Source organism: Callithrix jacchus, chromosome 8 (genome assembly GCF_049354715.1).
Source record: "Callithrix jacchus isolate 240 chromosome 8, calJac240_pri, whole genome shotgun sequence".
Lineage (NCBI taxonomy): Eukaryota > Metazoa > Chordata > Mammalia > Primates > Cebidae > Callithrix > Callithrix jacchus.
In genome coordinates this window covers 100570374-100591133 of record NC_133509.1, presented here as the reverse complement: position 1 = coordinate 100591133, position 20760 = coordinate 100570374, and the positions used below count along the sequence as shown (strand labels likewise).

At 34.7% G+C, this 20760-nt stretch overlaps 1 protein-coding gene across 50 annotated transcripts in view; it reads right to left on the bottom strand.

The window, feature by feature from the left end:
• FUT8 (fucosyltransferase 8) overlaps positions 1–20760 on the bottom strand; it is a 351449-nt gene that overhangs the window by 74985 nt on the left and 255704 nt on the right. For all 50 annotated transcript variants that reach the window (XM_078335143.1, XM_078335144.1, XM_078335148.1 and 47 more), the window contains one exon: positions 14250–14487. In XM_078335143.1, the coding sequence (XP_078191269.1) occupies positions 14250–14487 (238 nt within the window). The remainder of the gene's footprint in view (positions 1–14249; positions 14488–20760) is intronic.

The window sequence follows — 20760 nt, the reverse complement described above, 5'->3', positions numbered from 1 at the left end:
ATTATATATTAATATTAATTATATTCAGAAAAAGAAATAGTTTGAAGCCATTATCAGATTTTTAAAAACTGTCATGAATATAGACATAACATTCATTACTTATACAATGGATGCTATTCTGCACCATTGTAAAAATCAGGGAATCTTTATGTCTCCTCTGCATTTACTTTTGGTGTTTGAAATATTTTTCAACCCACATAATTTATCCTTTTTTCTCTCTTTCTTTTTTTTAAGATGGAGTCTTTCTCTGTCGCCAGGTTGGAGTGCAGTGGCGCAATCCTGGCTCACTGCAATCTTCACCTCCAACCTCCATGAGGTTCAAGTGATTCTCATGCCTCAGTATCCCGAGTAGCTGGGACTACAGGCATGCGCCACCACACCCAGGTAATTTTTGTGTTTTTGTAGAGATGGGGTTTCACCATGTTGGCCAGGATGGTCTCGATCTCCTAACCTCGTGATCTGCCCACCTCAGTCGCCCAAAGTGCTGGGAATTTAGGCATGAGCCACTGCGCCTGGCCCCTTTTTTTCCTCTATGAGAATAAAATTCCTCAATATCCAAATATTTGATTATTTAACTGTCATATTTTAAATTATATTAGCAGAAAATGCATCTCCCAATGTAGTTTAGTATTTATCTGTGTGTTTAATTACAAAATATTAATCTTTCATGGTAGTATTCATTATATCTTTGGCACTGTTTACACCAAGGGTTGTTTACACCAAGGGTTGAGTAATAACAATACCAATCTTGTGTCATTTCCTCAATTCAATTAAAAAGTTTCCTAACAAGCAATTCTATATTAACTTGACTACTTTTGCAAATATTCTACAAAAGCACGGTTTCATTTTTTTCTCCCAAATTAATGCAAATGTATTATAAAATTAAATGCTAAATTCCTATAAGAAACCTATTGCAAAAATTGCAATTACTGTAAATGTAAACATTGGTTTTCAGTTTTGTCAATCCAATGACAGTTAAGACTGAATACAAAATGCAAGGTTTATTTAACTAAAGCACTACCATTTTCATGTTTTTACAGCTTAAAAAATACCTGCACTGAAGCACCCTCTATTTTTTTTTGATTCACTTCAAAATTCAAGATAACTATCAGAACCAATTTTTTATTCACAATTGACGAACAGCTAAACTGAGAAGCAGATGGTTTGATGTACTCTTCTACATAATTCGGCAAATAAGAGGTAGAAGAAAAACTAATGTCCAGGAGTTCTGTTATCTCGGCATGTGATGAGCAAGTATTTTTTATCATCCCCTGTCAAGTAGTGCAGGTGTGAAGAATTCTATACCTAAGATTTCTGGTCACTTTACAACTATTTCAAAACCATTTCTTCTAAGTTTTCTGGCTGGAATGATTACAACCTCCAATTCCTTGGGGTTCCTTTTTTTCCCCCGAGACACGGCCTTACTCTGTTGCTCAGGCTAGAGTGCAATGGCATGATCCTAGTTCACTGTAGCTTTGAATTCCTAGGCTCAAGCAATCCTTCTACCTCAGCTTCCCAAGTAGCTAGGACTATAGGCATGTGCCACCATGCTCAGCTATTTAAAATCAAATTTGTTTTAAAAGAAACCAGGTCTTACTATGTTGATGGGCTGCTCTCAAACTCCTAGTCTGAAGCAGAAATCCTGCCTCAACCTCCCAAAGTGTTGGGATTACAAGCGTGAGCCACTGTGCCTGACCATCTTTGGATTCTTGTTTAAATCTTTATATTAACATCACTAAACACATTTTGCCTTATGAGGCAGAATTTTAAAATGTTTGTGTTTATTTCCTATTTGGACTGAGAGCTTCTGGAGTTACAGGGACTCTCTTAAACCATTTTGAGGTTGACAAACACTTTCTTAAAGGGCCAGATAGTAAATATTTTATGCTTTGCAGGCCACATTATGTCTCTGTTACATCTTCTTTTTAAAACGACCTGTTAAAAATATAGCAGGCCTTACAAGGCTGTGGGTGTTATAGTTTGCTAACCCCTGAGCACAATATTTAAAGGTGAGGTTTTGAAGTAAGACTGGGTTTTCTGTATTTTAGTGGCTGTACTACCTCTGGCAAGTTACTGACCTATATAAAATGTGGATAATAAGGTATTGTGAATATTAAATAAGATAATATATGTAATGTTCTTAGCACAGTAATACAGTATGGTTCACTAAATATTAGCTATCACTGTAATATTATCATGATCATAGTGCCTAACTGAGCAGTACTCAATGTTTGTTGAATCAAAGATATTTGAAAAGACACTCATGTACACACATACAACTCAGCTTTTATATAAGAAAATGCCTTATTTAATTTACAGTTTTAAAGCAAAAGTATTTTTTAACTTAGTTATTTTCAGTTTTAATGAAAACATTAGAAATAAAAATCTTTAAAGTCTTTAATATTAGAATAATTTTAACCAATGCAAATATATGAAGGTAAAGGTCTACCATAATAAGCTTATAAGAAACCAAGAGGATTAATTCTAGTGAAATTTTGTTATAAACAACAAGGCCATCATATTTTAAAAACATTCTTCAAATATTTCCATGCCTATTACTTCATTTGCTCTTCACCAGAAACCTCTGAATCACATAGACAAGGCTGTATTTTATTTGATAGATTCAGAGGGAAATTAAAAATTTTCAAGGATCATTCTGCTTATCATAGGCAATTTAATTAAAAAAAAAACTGAGTAATGAGTATTTGGCTAGTATTATCAGGCAGTGAGCAGATAAAAATAAATAGGACAAGCTTCTTAAACAACTCACAAGATAGTCAAAGAAACAAGAAAATAAACTTTAAATACAGTGAAAACATGGTGTCAATTGGAGGAAAATATCACAAAGGGAATGATACTAAAAGATAAATAGGATTTCATGAGATGAAGCGGAGGAAAGATATTCTCTAGAGAGAAGGAATTACATGTTCCCAGTATAGCAGTAAAAGCTGACAAAACTTTCAAGGGATAAATTTGTAGGTAGACTAGTGAATTATGGAGTGCAGGGCACATTTTGAAAAGTAAGCTGTTTATGTGAAAGGGCATTTCCTATATTCTAAGCAAGAAGTTTCTATACACTTAAGTAGCCATGGAAGGCTTTAGGAAAGGAGAGAAAGTCATATTTGGTTTTGAAAATACCATTCTGATGGCAGTGTAGAAGACAGACTAAAAGGAGATGATTCTGAAAGCAGAGAAGATTTTGAAATAATTTGTCCTTAGAGGGATTAGGCATATGTAGGCAAGTTAAAGAAATGTATACTTTCCTATGACCTAGCAATACCACTTCTAGACCTATGTACAGCTTTCTAATTAACATGCTGTGAAATATTTGATGGCTGATAAAAATTTAAAGTATAAAGATAGACATAAATAGAGCAGCTGAACAGGATAGAGAAATCAGAAATAGATCCATATATTACTGATTGATTTTCGACAAAGGCACCAAGGCAATTCAAATAGAAGTTTTCAACAGATAAGCCTGGAACAACTGAATAAAAACATGGAAAACAATGACCTCAACCCTTAAGTGACAAATAAAAATGAGTATTAGAGGGATTATAGACCTAAATGCAAAAGATAAAACTATAAAGATTCTGGAAGAAAATGTAAGAGAATATCTTTAGGTCATCTATCTTTTGCCACTGGCAATCCTGATTCTCAGGCCTTCAGACTCAAATTGATATCTGCACCATCAGCCCTCTAGCTCTCTGGCCTTTTAACAATAATATACTACTGGCTTTCCTGGGTCTCCAGCTTGCAGATGGTAGACCATCAGACTTGATAATTGTGTGAACTAATTATAAGGTACTGACCTTATAATAAATCTTTCAGGTTCTATCTTACTATATATCCTAATGGTTCAGTTTGTCAGGAGAACCCTGACTAATATAGTGGGCCATATAGTTTCTGTTGCAACCATTCAATTCTGCCACTGTAGTGTAAAAGCAGACACAGACAACACATTAACAAATGGGAATGAATGTATTCTAATAAAACCTTATTTACAAAAGTAGGTAGGGGGCTGAATTTGGTCTGAGGACTATAGTTTGTCAAGCTCTTTTTTAGAGCATGAGATTTTATACGTAATACACTGTCAGAGACCTCTGTAGCTTTGCCACCGTCACCCAGATGATATTATGGGCAGTAAAAATAATTTTTACATATAGTATAATGTGAAAAAGTTTGTAAGCACTGCCCTAGGGAAACTAATATATATGTGCAAAGAGATATGCACAAAAATACTCTTTATAATGGCAAAAACTTAAAATAATTTACATGTTTACCAATGAGGCAATATATAAATCATGATACAGATGTACAAAAATTACAATAGTTGAATGAACTCAATTTCCATTATTAATGCATACATGAAACAAATGGGGGCCTCTAAGATGGTTATTTATGACAGGCCATAAAATATTAATCTTCCCTCTGAAATAGAGACATCACATAACTTTTAAAATGTAAACATCATATTCTGAATTCAATCTAGGTATTATATTTCCAAAGAATGCAGACAGATTGCTTTATAGATTCTAATATCTCAATTTGGGCGGCCCCATAGTTGGTACTGGATCTAATCCAGAAAAGAAGACCATACGGTATAATGACTATTTTTTGCCAATGTCGTATTATTAATTCTAAATTATATGGAGCAAGATTTCCAGATGTAGCAGCAGAAGCAGCTATTTAACCTACTCTCCAACTCCTACACTTGATTTTAGTGAACACAGCAAGATGGGCAGTGGCAGTAAAAAAAGAAAAATACTGGCGATTTACTCTTTTATCAACTGCTTTTTTTACCATGCCTAAAATCCCACCGAAGTGTTCTAGTTTATTCCTAGCCAGACCCAGATATACTATATTCTCCCAGAATAATAGCTTCGAATGTAATATAAAATACCCAAAACCTAGAGAGGATAGGACCATGTTACAATGCTTCAATACTATGTTTTTGGTTGCTTACATAATCTCTGCTGGTCAGGCATTATGTACCTCCTTCTACTCAACAGAGAGGTACCAGAGGGATGTTTTCTCAGTTAAAGGCCCTCACTTTTATGTATTTCTAATATTCAGATTCTTAGAATTTGCACAATTCCATTGCAAGTGTTTAGGAAAAAAAAGACTGGTCTGTTTAGCGTTTAGAAAAAACTGGAAAAACACTTCTCTACTTTTAGGTAAAAGTTACTTGGAAATTATCACCTGGGGTATGTTCAGATTCCTAAGCATTACTCCAACAGAGTAGTGCCTTCAAAGGGGCCTATTTTTGCTTCTCTTAGTATTATATACATATTAGAACTCCAAGACAAAATGGTTTATTCCTAGTACACCCTCTACTCCCAGCCATTGTCCTATCAACTTGGAGAGCTTAAGAAGACTAACCTGAAGACCGTTTTGTCAGGAAGGTTCTCTGATTGGGGTCAGTGATGGCTCTACCTAAGAAGGAAACCCTGTGCCAAAAACTAAGAGAAACTGGTCAGCTCCTTGATAGGAGCATATTTTTGATGCTTAATCAGTTTGGATACTGAGATTTCACTGGACAACCTAAATAAAACCCTATAGAAGTGGAGAATGATCATCATGGGGGCTGGGGGAGCTGGGAACCCAAAGCTGGCTCTCCTTGGGAGGACTGCTAGACAAAAAGCTATCAAGTAGCTCGGAGTTTCATTCATGTTGACGGTTAAAGTTAAAAGAAGGCCTGCTGAAATTCTATAACCCAATTATGCTATTATTGCTATTTTGCTTTCTTCCCATAAAACTAAAGTGGTAATAATAACATACTGTGATTTGGAATATATAAAGCACTATCAAGTATATTATCACACTGAATGCTCGTAACAACTCTGTAAGGTACACAGAACAGGGAGGTTAAGGGACACTACCCAAAGTCACACAGCTAATAACTTCTGACTCCAAATCAATGACACTGATCTGTCCTGGTAGATGATATTCTTCATTCTTTAGAGCCCAGCTCATACATCTAGTGTAGTCTCTAATTCCTGTAGCCAGAAACAATTTTTCTATACTCTGGTTGCCCACAGGACTTTAGACCTCTCTATGACACTACCTTTTTTACATTTACAGATGTATGGTTCTCATGATACTAAATAACAAGATCCTGAAGGGTCATCTTTACATTCCCCATGGCATTTAGAAACATTCAAATTTTTACTGAATGATTAGTGCACTTCCTGTTTATGATAGAGATCCATTTATTTTTTTTAAAAAACTTTATTATTAGAAACATTAAAAATATAAATGTGCCCATTATGTATACCTAATACAGTATTTGTTGAAAGCTGTATTTTTTCAAAAGTAAAGTTAGACATCAAAATCTGAACAAGAATGATAACTAATGTATCTTTTGGGAAAATCAGAATGACTTACATTATCACTAGTAGCAATTTCTTGCTTCCAGGGAATATAACCTGCATTAAGTTTAATGGCTACTTATAATAGCAGACTAAACTTAAATTGAATCAAAGGGAGGACCTCTTCAGGGAAAGGTGGAAGACCCAACTCTAATTCTTTTCAATAACTGCTAAGAATATTTTTGATCCCTGTATTTTGGGAAGCAAAAGAAAGGAAAAAAAGCCTGATACCAAAGTACCATCTAAGAATGTTTATGATTCTGTAATTTGCTTTTGAACTTCTGCTAAAGGCAACAAAAATGCATGACGAAGAAAGTCTGTGACTTAAATACACACACACACACACACGAGTCTTTCACACACACACACGAATCTTTCTTTCCACTGGAACCTGATGTATAAACCACTATAGAACTTTCTTACCGAACAACATCCTTTGGGAGGAAAAGAAATATGTATAATTCCAATAAAGATCATGGATTTTATTATTTCCTATTCTATGAAATTAGCCTACAATTTATATAACCCTGAGGAAGGAAGATAAAGAAATTATAGATTCACATCATACCCAGAGCTCTTGCATATAAAACTAAACAAAAGGGATAGGATGCATTCTTGACTTTCTTCAAAATTTCAATAATTATCTTGTTTGCAGAATCACTCTAATGTGATTTGCTTAATGCGTTTTAAGCAAATAAGATTCTGTTATCAAAATGCAACTAAAAGATTGCAATCTTCTTTTTCTATGCTTTGATGTTTGAGTTGAAGGTGACTGAGACTCAAAGACTCACATACATGTCTAAGAAAACAGAAAAACTTGGCTGGGAGTGGTGGCTCAAGCCTGTAATCCCAGCACTTTGGGAGGCCGAGGCGATTGGATCACGAGGTCAAGAGATCGAGACCATCCTGGTCAACATGGTGAAACCCCGTCTCTACTAAAAATACAAAAAATTAGCTGGGCATGGTGGCACATGCCTGTAATCCCAGCTACTCAGGAGGCTGAGGCATAAGAATTGCCTGAACCCAGGAGGCGGAGGTTGCGGTGAGCCGAGATCGCTTCATTGCACTTCAGCCTGGGTAACAAGAGCAAAACTCCGTCTCAAAACAAAAACAAAACTCAAACACTTTAAAAAGGAAGAAAGGAAGGGAAGGGAGAAGGAAGAAAAAAGAAAGGGTGGGGAGTGAATCAGGAGACTACCAGCTCATGTTAAAAAAAAGGTTATTTACTTTGTAATCTAGCTCCGCTAGAAGTTTAAGACACGACTCAATTTGTAATAATGTAATTTATACCAAATATTTGTGAAATACACATATCGTAATAGGTATATCAGTATTTATAAAAACACTGATAATTTCTGAATGGTTATCAAGGCTATGTGGCCCAGACATCCCACAGGAAATTAAGAACACCTGGATTCTATCTCTAGCTCTAACAATCTTAGATAGGCTCCAAATAGACTTTAGGGGATTTTTTCATGAAATGGTTTGCCCTTCACAGGGACGTTAACGCTAATTATGTATTGCCTTTTCCTAAATCACACCTCTTTTCATCTCTGAACTCATTCTTCCAGAGCCTTTTCTAAAAAGGGAGGAATAAATTGCTAAAACGATTCATTCTTAGCAATAGACTGTTTTTTCAAAAACAAAATCTTAATAACTCAGTAAAAGTCCCTCACCCTTGCTGAAGGGTAATGTTTTGAAATTGAGATGGGGATGTGGGGGAGACAGGTTTTTATCTCTTGTATTACATTTAATGTGCGCTGGTCAAATGCTTGGCACTGTGTAAATAACCTAGAAGACGTAGCCCTTGATGCCATATGAAGTCTCTGTCAAGATAAACAGCTAAACAACTCATAGAATGCTGTTTCTTAAAATTTTCCACCAAGATGCTCCTAACAGCAGAGGAGGGTAAACTCATACTACTAAGAATATGAAGACTGGCCTCAATCAATGGGCTGGAGTTCGATCAAATTTTCATTTTATACCATTATGTATCTTATTATTTGAAAATAATTTAGCTTACCTACCAGTAAATAAAATTAATAGTCCAAGAAAATGTACCATGTTTTATCCTGGTAGTTTGCAGATCTCTAATTCACTTTCCCCAGGTTTACTCACAACTCAATTTGAGAAGCATTTATAGGATAAACATGAAAATAAATTCTATAATTGTATATAAGAGTGTAGGCTCAGAAGGATCAAGGCTGTACTGTGGACAAAGCTTCAGTTCCCTATTTCCATATTTCCTGATGACCCCAATGAGCTTATAATGAGATACCACAGACTTCTATCTTCTTAAGTGGGAACTGAAAGAAGATGTCATAGTGAAAAGCAGTCTGATTTCTTCTGAGACTTAAGTATATTCTAACAGGCATTTAAAATTCCTGAAACAAAGATCTTTCTTTTATAGCCCATAAGTAGTAAAACAAAAAAATTGTATAGCAGTTGAATAAAAAGTCCTTAGGTTCCTGCAATGATACATGTTTAGGTTAATGATTCTACAAGGAGTCAGGTAAAGAGCAGAGAAACCTACTGGAATCTTGGAGACAGCTAGCTTTTCAACTGTATGTGGTACCAACTCATTCTCCAAATCACCCCCCTGCACAATACATCTTCCCTGCAACAAAGTCAGTTTCACTAATTACACAGAATAACCATTACAAGCAAGAGTATACCTTCTGTCTCAGGTATGTTGAAACAGAAAAAATACTGAGAACTGCTGGAGGCTAAAGGTAGCTACTGAGTCTTTTTGTGGCTACGTTTAGCCTCCAGCAGTTCTAAATATTTTGAATGGTCTGGAATTTTATTTTGATTAAATGGTAGGTTTATTAAGCATAGAGATATCCTGGGTGTCTAGTAGTTATTCTTAGACGTTATCTTGCTTCTCTGTATCTCTTTCAACTTCTGTATCTCTTTCAACTTTTCCATTTAATTTTTAAAAAACACATATGAAGCTCTTACAAAGGCATGATTTTCATCTTGGAATAAAAAGATAACTTTCCTGTTGTTGCAGGGTATAATCTAATAATATATTCCAGTATCATGTTTGTGTTTTAAATTTTGAGAACCAAACATATACAATGAAAATGAACTATATGTAGAAAACCACCTGAATATCTTTTATGGCTCTTAATTGTTCTCCCTTGTGATGATAACCCTATAAAAGTGGACAGAGGTAGGTAACGAATATCATGAGTTTTTTAAAAGAGTTAAACTGAGGTTCAGAAGCTAAAGGTAATTCACAAAGTTCAGAGAGCTAAAAACAGCAGAACTGGATCAGACTCAGAGTCCAATATCCTTCCTTCTCTCTCAGATACCAAAACAGAGAAATCAAGATTTTTTTGCAGCATAAGAGATAAAAAATAGTAATATGTACTTGTTTCAAGTTCATATTAATATAATTATCAAAGACTGAAAATACTACTGTAAAAAGACTTAACAGAAGCATATCTATAGCCTAATAGGTAAATTATACCTATATATTTTTAATCACATTATTGCTTAATATCAGTTTATAAATCAGTCAACCTGACGTCAGTCATTATTAAGGATACAAGTTTGTTAGAATACTTAGATGACTTCAATAGACATCTTAGTAGTTTTGTAAAGGTTAAAACATTAGTTTGAAAGGAAAGATTGAAAGTATAATTTCATTTGTGCTCTGCTTGCTAAAGATTTTCCTTCTGACCTTAGTGAGATATTTGAATAAACAGTTTAATAGCTACGAGATAACACAAAAAGGCACCTGAAATCAATCTGACTTCTTATAACTGTCTAATCTCTATATCAAAATCAAAACAAAGAGCTTTGAATATTGAATTAAAACCTGTCAGTTTTAATGAAGAACAAAAATACACAACCATCAAAATGGAAATCCTTTCAGTGATGCTTGTTTTTAAAATGAAACATTAGCTGGTCTCTCAATATTCAAGCTTTACAATGAACTACTACTAGTTCCCCCAATGGCTCCATGCTCTCTTGCCTTTCTTTTCACATACTGCACCCACTGACAGAAAATTCTTCCACCACATCCCTCCTTGGTTGACTCTTATTCATAATTTAAGTCTCAGATTAAAAATAATTTCTTCCAAAAGAACCCCAAATACAAATCAGCTATTTCCTTCAGGGTAGTCTTTACATACCCATACCATCATATTAGCACAACGTATTTTATTGCTTATTCAGTTGTCTACCTTTACAGGGAAGAGACTGTGTCTCTCCATGTAGTACAGCATAGGTATTTAGCAAATAGCAAATACTTTAATTGAATAACTTTTGGTTTAAGGCTGCCTCCACGTTAACCTTAAGGACGTCAAATAAAACTTTGACTAGAACCTTTTGGAAATGAGCCATCCTGTTTAGATAAGTGAATATACCAAATGGTCATCTACCTAAACATGTATTTAAACTAGGCACCTCACCTCCAGGGGGGCATCAAACTTTGTCATATCTATAAATTATTATTTATTTATTTATTTTTGAGACGGAGTTTTGCTCTTGTTACCCAGGCTGGAGTGCAATGGCGCAATCTCGGCTCACCGCAACCTCCGCCTCCTGGGTTCAGGCAATTCTCCTGCCTCAGCCTCCTGAGTAGCTGGGATTACAGGCACGTGCCACTATGCCCAGCTAATTTTTTGTATTTTTAGTAGAGACAGGGTTTCACCATGTTGACCAGGATGGTCTCGATCTCTTGACCTCGTGATCCACCCGCCTCAGCCTATAAATTATTTTTTTTTACTAGTCATTATTTTCATTTACAAATAAAATTTTCCAATTACATTTATCCTATTAAGAATTCAGTTTAACTTACCATTTATTAAGACAGTGGGAAAAAGACAAGAGAAAGAATGACAAAACAGTCTACGTAGTTTAACTGTAAAGCTGAATAATTTTTAGTTTTTACATAAAAAAAGATTGAAGTGGGTAACTGAATTTAAATGGGGTTCTCTATCACTAGATCATCTATTCATTGAATTATCACAAGGAATCCATGTGGAAGAATTGGGTCTACATTGTGTAGTTAGTTCAGGTTTAGGAAACATCTTGTGGTTTAAAAAAGTAAATTGATCATTTCATCATCAACCTTAGGACACGTAAACTATTAGGAATAGACATGGCATGTACAGGTGGTGGGAAACATTTTGATTACTTTTTACTGGAAGCATCATCTTTAGTATTTTTCTTCACTTAACCATTTTACTTGCTATAAAGGATATAGTTTCTTCATATATAAACATAAAATAATGCAGAAGAAATATAGACATCAACCTATAATAAGGTATGATGTAGCTATGAAATGATCTATGTACATACTAACTTCTGCACTAGTGGACAGACTTGAACAAGAATTACTAAATTCCATCTGCAGGGACATCATGTCAAGTGTGTATGAACAATAATAATTTCACAGTAATGGTGACAAAGGAAATATCCCAAGATTCTTTGCACAACTCAATGACAACAGACATAGTTGATTTATGACTAACTGAAGGACCGATGTCAAGAAGCTTATTAGAATTCACTAGTTCCTCTAATTCTTGGAAATATGTTCAATAGTTTCTTTAAAGGGTACATATATAATGTAGATAAGCTAACAGAAATTGATGGCAGCCATCTTCTTCATAAAAACAAAAAATATTCTAAGCTTAAAAGAAATCTCTTTTCAGCTATAAGATTGGTATCCAAATTATTAAAACTATTTAGTTCCTAGATATTCCAGGCAGTTTCTATGCCTCTAATCATCATTTTGCTAAGTAAGGTGGTCGGCTTGAGTTTATTGATAAGGACTTAGATTGGGGGTATGTAGAAGTGAATGTGCTAACCAGAGTTCTGGCATTTATAAGTTGTATGACCCTGGATAAACCATTTAGCTTTTAGTAGCCCTTTGATTCCAGATGAATAAAAAAAGGATGACTTCTATATCGTCTTAACTTGTAACATTAAGAAATTCTGAATGTTTGAAATTCAAGCCATTTTATATTTTCATACCCTGTGGTTGCCACTACAGACCTCAAGACATACAAGTAAGGATTAAAAATCAAACAAACCAAATAACCACTTGTAGCACACAGGCAGGATTAAATTATATATTAAACCTGATAAATACGGCAACTTTTCACTTTTCTGACTACCACCCAAAAAGTTGTCTCCCCCCAGAACCAGTGAAACATAGTTTGGCCCTGGCTATATATTTCCACAATCAAAGAAGTTTAAATTGAACTAAGTCCATGAAATAAAAAAAGATAGTTGTCATGGGGCTGGTAGAGTTACTTTTTCTGAATGACAAATTTAGTATCTTCCTAATTATAACTAATCTGTTGACACTAGTTATAAAACATACAGACCAGATCAGCGGAAGATATAACCTTAAAACTAAAGCTTAACTAGATTCTAGATAAAGAGGTTCATCTTAAAATTTGAAGTGAGTTAAAAATAAAAAAATATGTTGATATATAAAACATGGCTTCTGAATCACCCTATAGAAGACAAAAATCACAAGAGAATACTTTTAATCCATATAGGACCTTTTGCAGAGCAACTCAAAGTATTTTATTGAAAGTACTCAATTAAATTTCGTGACACTTCTGCAAAGAGTCAGATACTACCTATATTTTTTTTTTCAAAGGAGGCAAAATAAATGAAGGAACCAAAGTTACTTTGCTGATGTCATAGCTCCCTATTTCATATCTAGTGTTGTAGCTTGTGGAAAAAAGATGCTTAGCCCCATGATAAATGACACTAACTGAAATGCCTCAGGTTTTGAAAAATGTTTGACTTTCCACAAGATGTGAATGTACAGAATGTGTACTGTCTTGCTTAGCATTTATCCTAATCACTTAATTCAGTATCTGCCACACTGTAGGCACTCATTATACATTTGTTTAATGAATAAAGGCTATTCATAGTAGCTACAAATTACTAGATATGAGTTCATATATCAGATACTATGTGCATTACATATATTACTTCATTTAATCTGCCAACAATTCAATAAAGTAAGTTATTACTCTTCATTTTACTGATAAGGAAACTAAGACCTAGGTTAAGTAACTTGTCCAAGATTACAAAACAAGCCACAATTTTAACAAGGTAGCCTAACTTTAGTTCTTATTTAAAGATCATGATTGTGGAAAGAAAAGCACTAGGCTAGCAGTATGAAACTCTTTTCTGTATTTTACTCCATCACCACATTTTTGGAAAGGAAGGAAATTTCTTATTGATCTTTCTATCTGCTTGTAATACCTAATATAGTACCTTAGTCACATTATTATTCATTAAATGTTCCCTGAATACAATTAAAAACACAAACAAATTAGGCTTCATTGTCCTCAACTGTAAAATGAAGATGAAGTTACCAGTAAGGTCCACCTCAGTGGTTCTCAAAGAATCATGGTCCCTACACCTAAAACTTTTGTCATAAATTAAAACTCTCAGGCTGCATCCCAGACCTTCCTTATCAGAAAATGGTGTTTTATGGTCTTCCAGGTGATTCTCATGCATCCTAATGATTACCCAGTTTGAGAGTTACTGAATTACTTTATATGATGATTATTTCATAGTAAAATGAGTTCAATAATGTGAAAGCATCCTACAGAGTGAAAGACATAGCATTATTATTAAAAGATTAAATTATGCTCCCTGAAAAAAACTCAGTGATTTTGCTAAATTCACATAAAACCAAGCGTCAAAAATGAATTACATAATAAAATACTTTAAAAATAAGATACTGTTCTTCTAGATTTTATCTGGAAAATGTATAGTATTCACGGATCCAGAGGAAAAGACGAGTATGTTCCATGAAGGTCTACCTAGAAATCTAATGATTTGGTAATGAAGTGAATCATCCCAGAGATTTCACATGCTGCACAGGTTCCTTACCTGACCAGTGTCCAGTGGAGATGCCAGATCTGTCTGTGCATGTCTCACTTACAGGCCTAAACACAGTCTCCCATCCACCAGTAGCATAACGCCAATTCTGAGATTCCAAGATGAGTGTTCGCTGGGTGCCATATGCAATCATGAAGCAGTAGACCACATGATGGAGTTGACAGCCATAGCCACAGCCTTTGTTGATATTACACACCAGCTTCTTGGCTTTGCTGCAGTCCTTGGGATTCTGTCAGGGAGAAGGAGAAAGTAAAGATAAGCTATATAGAGAGAAGTCAACCTCTCACTTTCTTTTAGCTATTAGTTTCAGTGGAACATGTGCAGGTTTGTTTTATAAATTGTGTGCATGGGGGTTTAGTATACACCCCAAGTAATAAGCATAGTAACTGATGTGTGGTTTTTTGATCTTCACCCTCCTCCCACCTTTCACCCTCAAGTAGGCCCTGGTGTCTATTACTTTCTTACTTGTGTCCATATGTACTCAGTGTTTAGCTCCCACTTATATGCTGCTGCAAAGGACATGGTCTCATTCTTTTTTTATGGCTACATACTATTCCATGATATATATGTACCACATTTTCTTTTTCCAGTCTACTACTGATGGGCAACTAGGTTGATTCCATGTTGTAAATAGTGCTGTGGTGAACATATGAGTGCATGTGTCTTTATAGCAGAATGATTTATATTCCTTTGGTTATATACCCAATAATGGGATTGCTGGATCAAATAGTAGCTCTCTTTTAAGTTTTTTGACAAACTGATGAACTACTTTCCGGGGGTTGAACTAATTTACATTTCCACTGGCAATGTATAAATGCTCCCTTTTCTCTGCAGCCTCACCATCAAGCTATTTTTTGACTTTTTCATAACAGCATTCTGACTGTTATCTTATTCTGATGGCATGTCACTGTGGTTTTGATTTGCATTTCTTTAATGATACTTGTTGACTGTGTATATGTCTTTTGAAAAGAGTCTCTCAGGTCCTTTGCCTTTTTAATAAGGTTGCTTTTTGCTTGTTAATTTGTTTAAGTTCCTTACAGTTTCTGGATATTAGACCTTTCATGGCTTGCAAATATTTTCTCCCATTCTGTTGGTTGTCTATTTACTCTGTTGATACTTTCTTTCCCTGTGAAGTAGCTCTTTAATGAGATTCTAGTTGCCAATTTTTGTTTGTGTTGCAACTGCTTTTAATGTCTTCATCATGCAATCTTTTTCAGGGCCTATGTCCTATAGTATTTCCTAGGTTTTCTTCTAGGGTTTTTATGGTTTTAGGTTTTATATTTAAGTCTTTTATCCATCTTGACTTAATTTTTATATACAGGGAAAGGAAGGGGTCCAGTTTCAATCTTTTGTATATAGCTAGCCAGTTATCCCAGCACAATTTATTGACTAGGGACTCCTTCCCCCCAGGCTTGTTTTTGTCAGCTTTGTCAAAGATTAGAAAGTTGCAGGTGTATGACTTTATTTCTGGACCCTCCATTCTGTACCACTGGTCTATGTGTCTGTTTTTGTACCAGTACCATGCTGTTTGGTATGGTGGTACATGGTACTGGTTCCACGGTGTTTGGTACCCATATCATGGTTAGTGTAGCCTTGTAGTATAGTTTGAATTTGGATAATGCAATGCCTCCACCTTTGTCCTTTTTGCTTAGGATTGCTTTGGCTATTCAGGCTCTTTTCTGATTCCATATGAATTTTAAATCTGTTTTTTTCCCTAGTTCTGTGAAGAATGTCATTGGTAGTTTGATATCAGGGAATAGCACTGAATCTGTTAAATTGCTTTGGGCAATATGGCCATTTTAACGATATTGATTTTTCCTACACATGAGCCTGGAGTGCTTTTCCATTTGTTTGTGTCATCTCTGATATCTTTCAGTAGTGTTTTATCATTCTCCTTGTAGAGATTTTGCGCCTCCCTAGATAGCAGTATTCTTAGGTATTTTATTCTTTTTGTGGCAATTGTGACTAGGATTGCATTCCTGTTCGAGCTCTCACTTTGGTCATTATTGATGTATAGAAATTGATGTATGGAAATGCTACTGATTTTTGTACATTGATTTTGTAGCATGAAACTTTGCTAAAGTTGTTTTTCAGATCTAGGAGCTTTGGGGTAGGGACTATGGGATTTTCCAGGTGTAGGATCATCTTCCCCAAAAAGAGAGGTAGTTTGACTTCCTTCTTATTTGGATGTCTTTTAGCTTTTTGATATGCTGATGGATTTGGCTTGCTATTATTTTGTCAAGGATTTTTGCATCTGTGTTCATCAAGGATATTGGCCTGATGTTTTCTTTTTTTTCTTGTGTTTTGGCACGTTTTGGTATCAGAATGATGTTGCCCTCACAGAATGAGTTAGGGACGAGTCTCTCAATTTTTTGGAATAGTTCAGTAGGAATGGTCTTCTTGTATGTGTGGTAGAATTTGGCTGTCTGGTCCTGGGCCTTTTCTAGATGGCAGGCTTTTTATTACTGACTCAATTTCAGAACTTGTTATTGGTCTGTTCAGGGTATGAATTTCTTCCTGGTTCAGTCTTGGGAGGTTGCATGTTTTCAGAAATTTATCTATTTCTTGTATGTTTTCTAATTTGTATTCACAGAGGTGTTCATACTAGTCTCTGATGGTATTTTTGTATTTCTGTGGGGTTGGTGACAAGTACCAAAAATCATAAAATAATCTGTGGGGTTGGTGACGAGTACCAAAAATCATAAAATAGGCCAGGACTGATCTAGCGTGTTTCGTATTTAGGAAAGAATCCTGCTGGATTGGATTTCAATGAATCCAATGAAAACTGTATGTACATATTTAAGGAGATTACAGTGAAAAGAAAGTTACTTAGAGAAATCTCTAAACAAATGTGAAATTGGGCAGTTACATTTTAAAAAATCTTTTACTTTTTCCTTTTTTAAAAATTTTAAGTTCAAGGGTACATGTGTAGGTTTATATACAGGTAAATCTGTGGGTTTGTTTTTCAGATTGTCACCCAGGTGTTAAGTCTAGTACTCATTAGTTATTTTTCCTGATCCTCTCCCTCCACCCACTCTGCACCCTCTGATAGGCCCCCAGTGTCTGTTGTTCCCCTCTATGTGTCCAAGTGTTCTCATCATTTTGCTCCCATGTACAAGTGACAAAATGTGTTATTTGGTTTTCTGTTTCTGTGTTAGTTTGCTAATGGCCTCCAGCTCCATCAATGTCCCTGCAAAGGACACGATCTCATTCTTTTTTATGGTTGCATAGTATTTCATGGCATTTATGTACCACATTTTCTTTGTCCAGTCTACCACTGATGGGCATTTAGGTTGATTCCATGTCTTCGCTCCTGTGAATAGTGCTTCAGTGAACATATGCGTGCATCTTTATGGTAGTTCCTTTGCGTATATATCCAATAATGGGATTGCTGGGTCAAATGGTAGTTCTGTTTTTAATTCAAGTAATTTCCACACTGCTTTCTACAATGGCTGAACTAATAATTTATACTCCCACCAGCAGTGTATAAGTTTTTTCTTTCATTTCTTTATTACTGAGTCTTTTACTTCTTTCACTTCATCACTCAGAATATGCAAATGCAATCATCTCTGAATTCAAAGTTACATACATCAATATCTTTAGGAAAAAAGTAAACAGTTCATTTATTCCAGGAGCATTTCAGCATTCTGAGCTTATCTTCTATGATGAAACTCAAATTATCTTAAAAGAAAAACTTTAATTTTTCTATTAATTCCATCTATCTCCACAATTTTATATATTACAACAAAATCTACTTTCTCATTACGAAGTTAAAGCCACCAAGTAAACAGATACCTGAATTCCGTAATTACAAAATATCAGGCATGGAACATTTTTTAAAAATTGTACTTCATGATAGCTATCAGTCATTTTCACCACTGAATGTAGAACATGCTCTACACTGGCTCACTTGAGAAGTATTATGCCACTTTTTAATTGGGAGATCCAGACAGCAAATGTTTAGCTAACATGAGAATTTCTTTTTTTTTCCATTCTAAAGTTCAACTCTGCTTTAATTTGGACAAGATATTGCTAAATTATTCCTAAGGCATCTTAGTTCTTCATATAACAAAATTAGTCTGAGAAGTTTTCCTTGCTGTTTTGTCTACAAGAAAGAGGATGGGTGACTCTATGAACAATCTTTTATCCTACATATAAAGAGGCAATATAAACCAGTTCTCAATTTATGAGCCTTAAATAATGCAGTCACCAAACACTATATCTAAATCTATTTTCCAGGGATATCATCTGTCCTGTCAAGCAGAGAGCCCTAGAAACAAAAGCTGCAGTCTATAAAATGATTCCAAAGGAAAAACTGAGAAAGGTAAATACAAGTTACCTCCAGAATAGGTACCTTTCATATTCAAATACGTCACAGCAAGCTGGTCTTTTTTTTTTTTTTAGAACAAAGCAGAATGCATACCATCAAGAACCTTAGGAAGAGTTAAGAGCCTTTAGAATCAAGAGAATCCTGATAAAATTCAGCAAGATTTGGTCAATATTGCTTCTACAATCAAGTAGCAGAGTTACTGATTCTTTGAGACTATCAACTCATGGCACACTCCTAAAGCAGTAAGTATTCTCACATTTGTTGCTATAGCCACAAAATATCTGAGAGAAACCGAGGAGTGTGGTATTGTGGGAATGGGAGATCTTCGTCATTTAATTTCTGCACAATATTAAATAAGAACCTTGGAAATAAATAATATTCTCAAACTGATCCAAAGCTTTATTACTGACTCAGTTTATCAAAAGAATGGACAAATAACATAGACATTTTTCAGATTTTCATGAGAAATAGAGCACTTGAATATCACTAAAATTCATATGAATGAAAAAGAAAATGTTCTTCATATGTTCTTCAATAAACCTTTTCTTTTAGAACAGTTTTTAGATGTACTGAGTTACTGCAAAGACATTACAGAGAATTCCCATATATCTCACACCCAGTTTCCCCTGCTATTACATCTTACCTTAGTCTTTTTTTTTTTTTTAGGAAAAAAAGAGTGAAGAAACATTATAATTTAAACATCTGAACTTTAGTTTGGAAACTACGGATTTGCTATTTAAAAGAAGACTCTCATCTGCATGTAAGAAAGTTTATTCACTGTGTTAACAGTTTGATTAGAACCTAGTGCTTTGAGCACAAGAGCTGAGACCTAAAAGGGCAATCTGTAAAAGTGGCTTAAATCATGATGCTTAGTGTACCTCACATAAAGCTAAAGATAGACTATATTAATCCTTTTCTGTTTAGGTCATAGGGGACACGAAGAAAGGGGAAAATCCATTATGCTTGATTCTGAAATGAGAAAGGTATATACATATAAGGTAATCAATCGAAGACTCGAAGGGTAATAAGAGGAAAATCAATGACTGTACTGAAAACAGTAAATGAAACACTGAAATGGCTCAGAGCCACAGTCCAATTTTTTTGCCCAAATAATACTTAAAACTCTAGAAAATTCAAAATAACTTGCTCATGAAAGTTCTAGAAAAAGGCAGAAGACACTAAGGAATAGAAAAGGCATTTATGTTCGTAACACAAGATTAGGTTTATTAGAGTATGTATCTAGAAAAAACAAGTAGATATTTCTAAGGCAAAGGGTGATGATTAAAAAAAAATAAAGCAACAGCTCTGAAATGAACAGAGATTTATTCTGATGAAAAGGAACTTTATAGAAAACCCCTATTCTGAGCTAAGCCTTTGTTATCCAGCATTGTTACAGAATAGCAACAAATATAAAGAGATTTGTGGGACTCTATAAAAGGGATATACAGCCACAGTTTCGTAATTTTCAAACTTCTTACCAAATAGCGCTTGTCAGTTACCACTGATCCTAGTTTTATACTATCCAGTTGATGTCTGCAAAAGACTTGAAAATATGTCACATCCATGAGCAAGATATATAGAAGAGTCTCATTACTAAAAGAAGCTTTACTTTAAACTATAAACATAATAAATTATGTTTTATGAGATTTTTGTATTTGTGATCTACTTAAAAGTTAGACTCACCAATAGGCAGATATATTCTAGCTCCCTGCAACAACGATAAATTGTTTTAGAAATACAAGGTAAATTTGTGAAAATTACTTAAGACAACATTCTCTAATGAAAGAACTTCGATAGAGGTTACAGATATGATTTTGTTCTAATGAAGGTTCTGTTATGAACTCAACTGTGTGATCTGCCTTCAACCGGTTAGTTTCAAATAGACACAAAAATTACCTCCCTACACAACCTCTTCCCTGGTTCACTTACCCTTCTTTCTCAGAGCTACTCATAAGGCTAAATAAATGAGATGGTGTATGCTCAAAATTAATTTGAACTTATTTATCCTCATAATCTCAAGGGATATTATTTCACACTGAATAAATCCAGTTTTGTGTGTGTGTGTGTGTGTTCTTTTTGTGTATTAGTGTTGCAAGGTAGCCCAGTCATGGGTCTTTACATGCTAACAATGTTATGTAACATTTTTGTAATGGTAATTCATCAGTAAAGCTG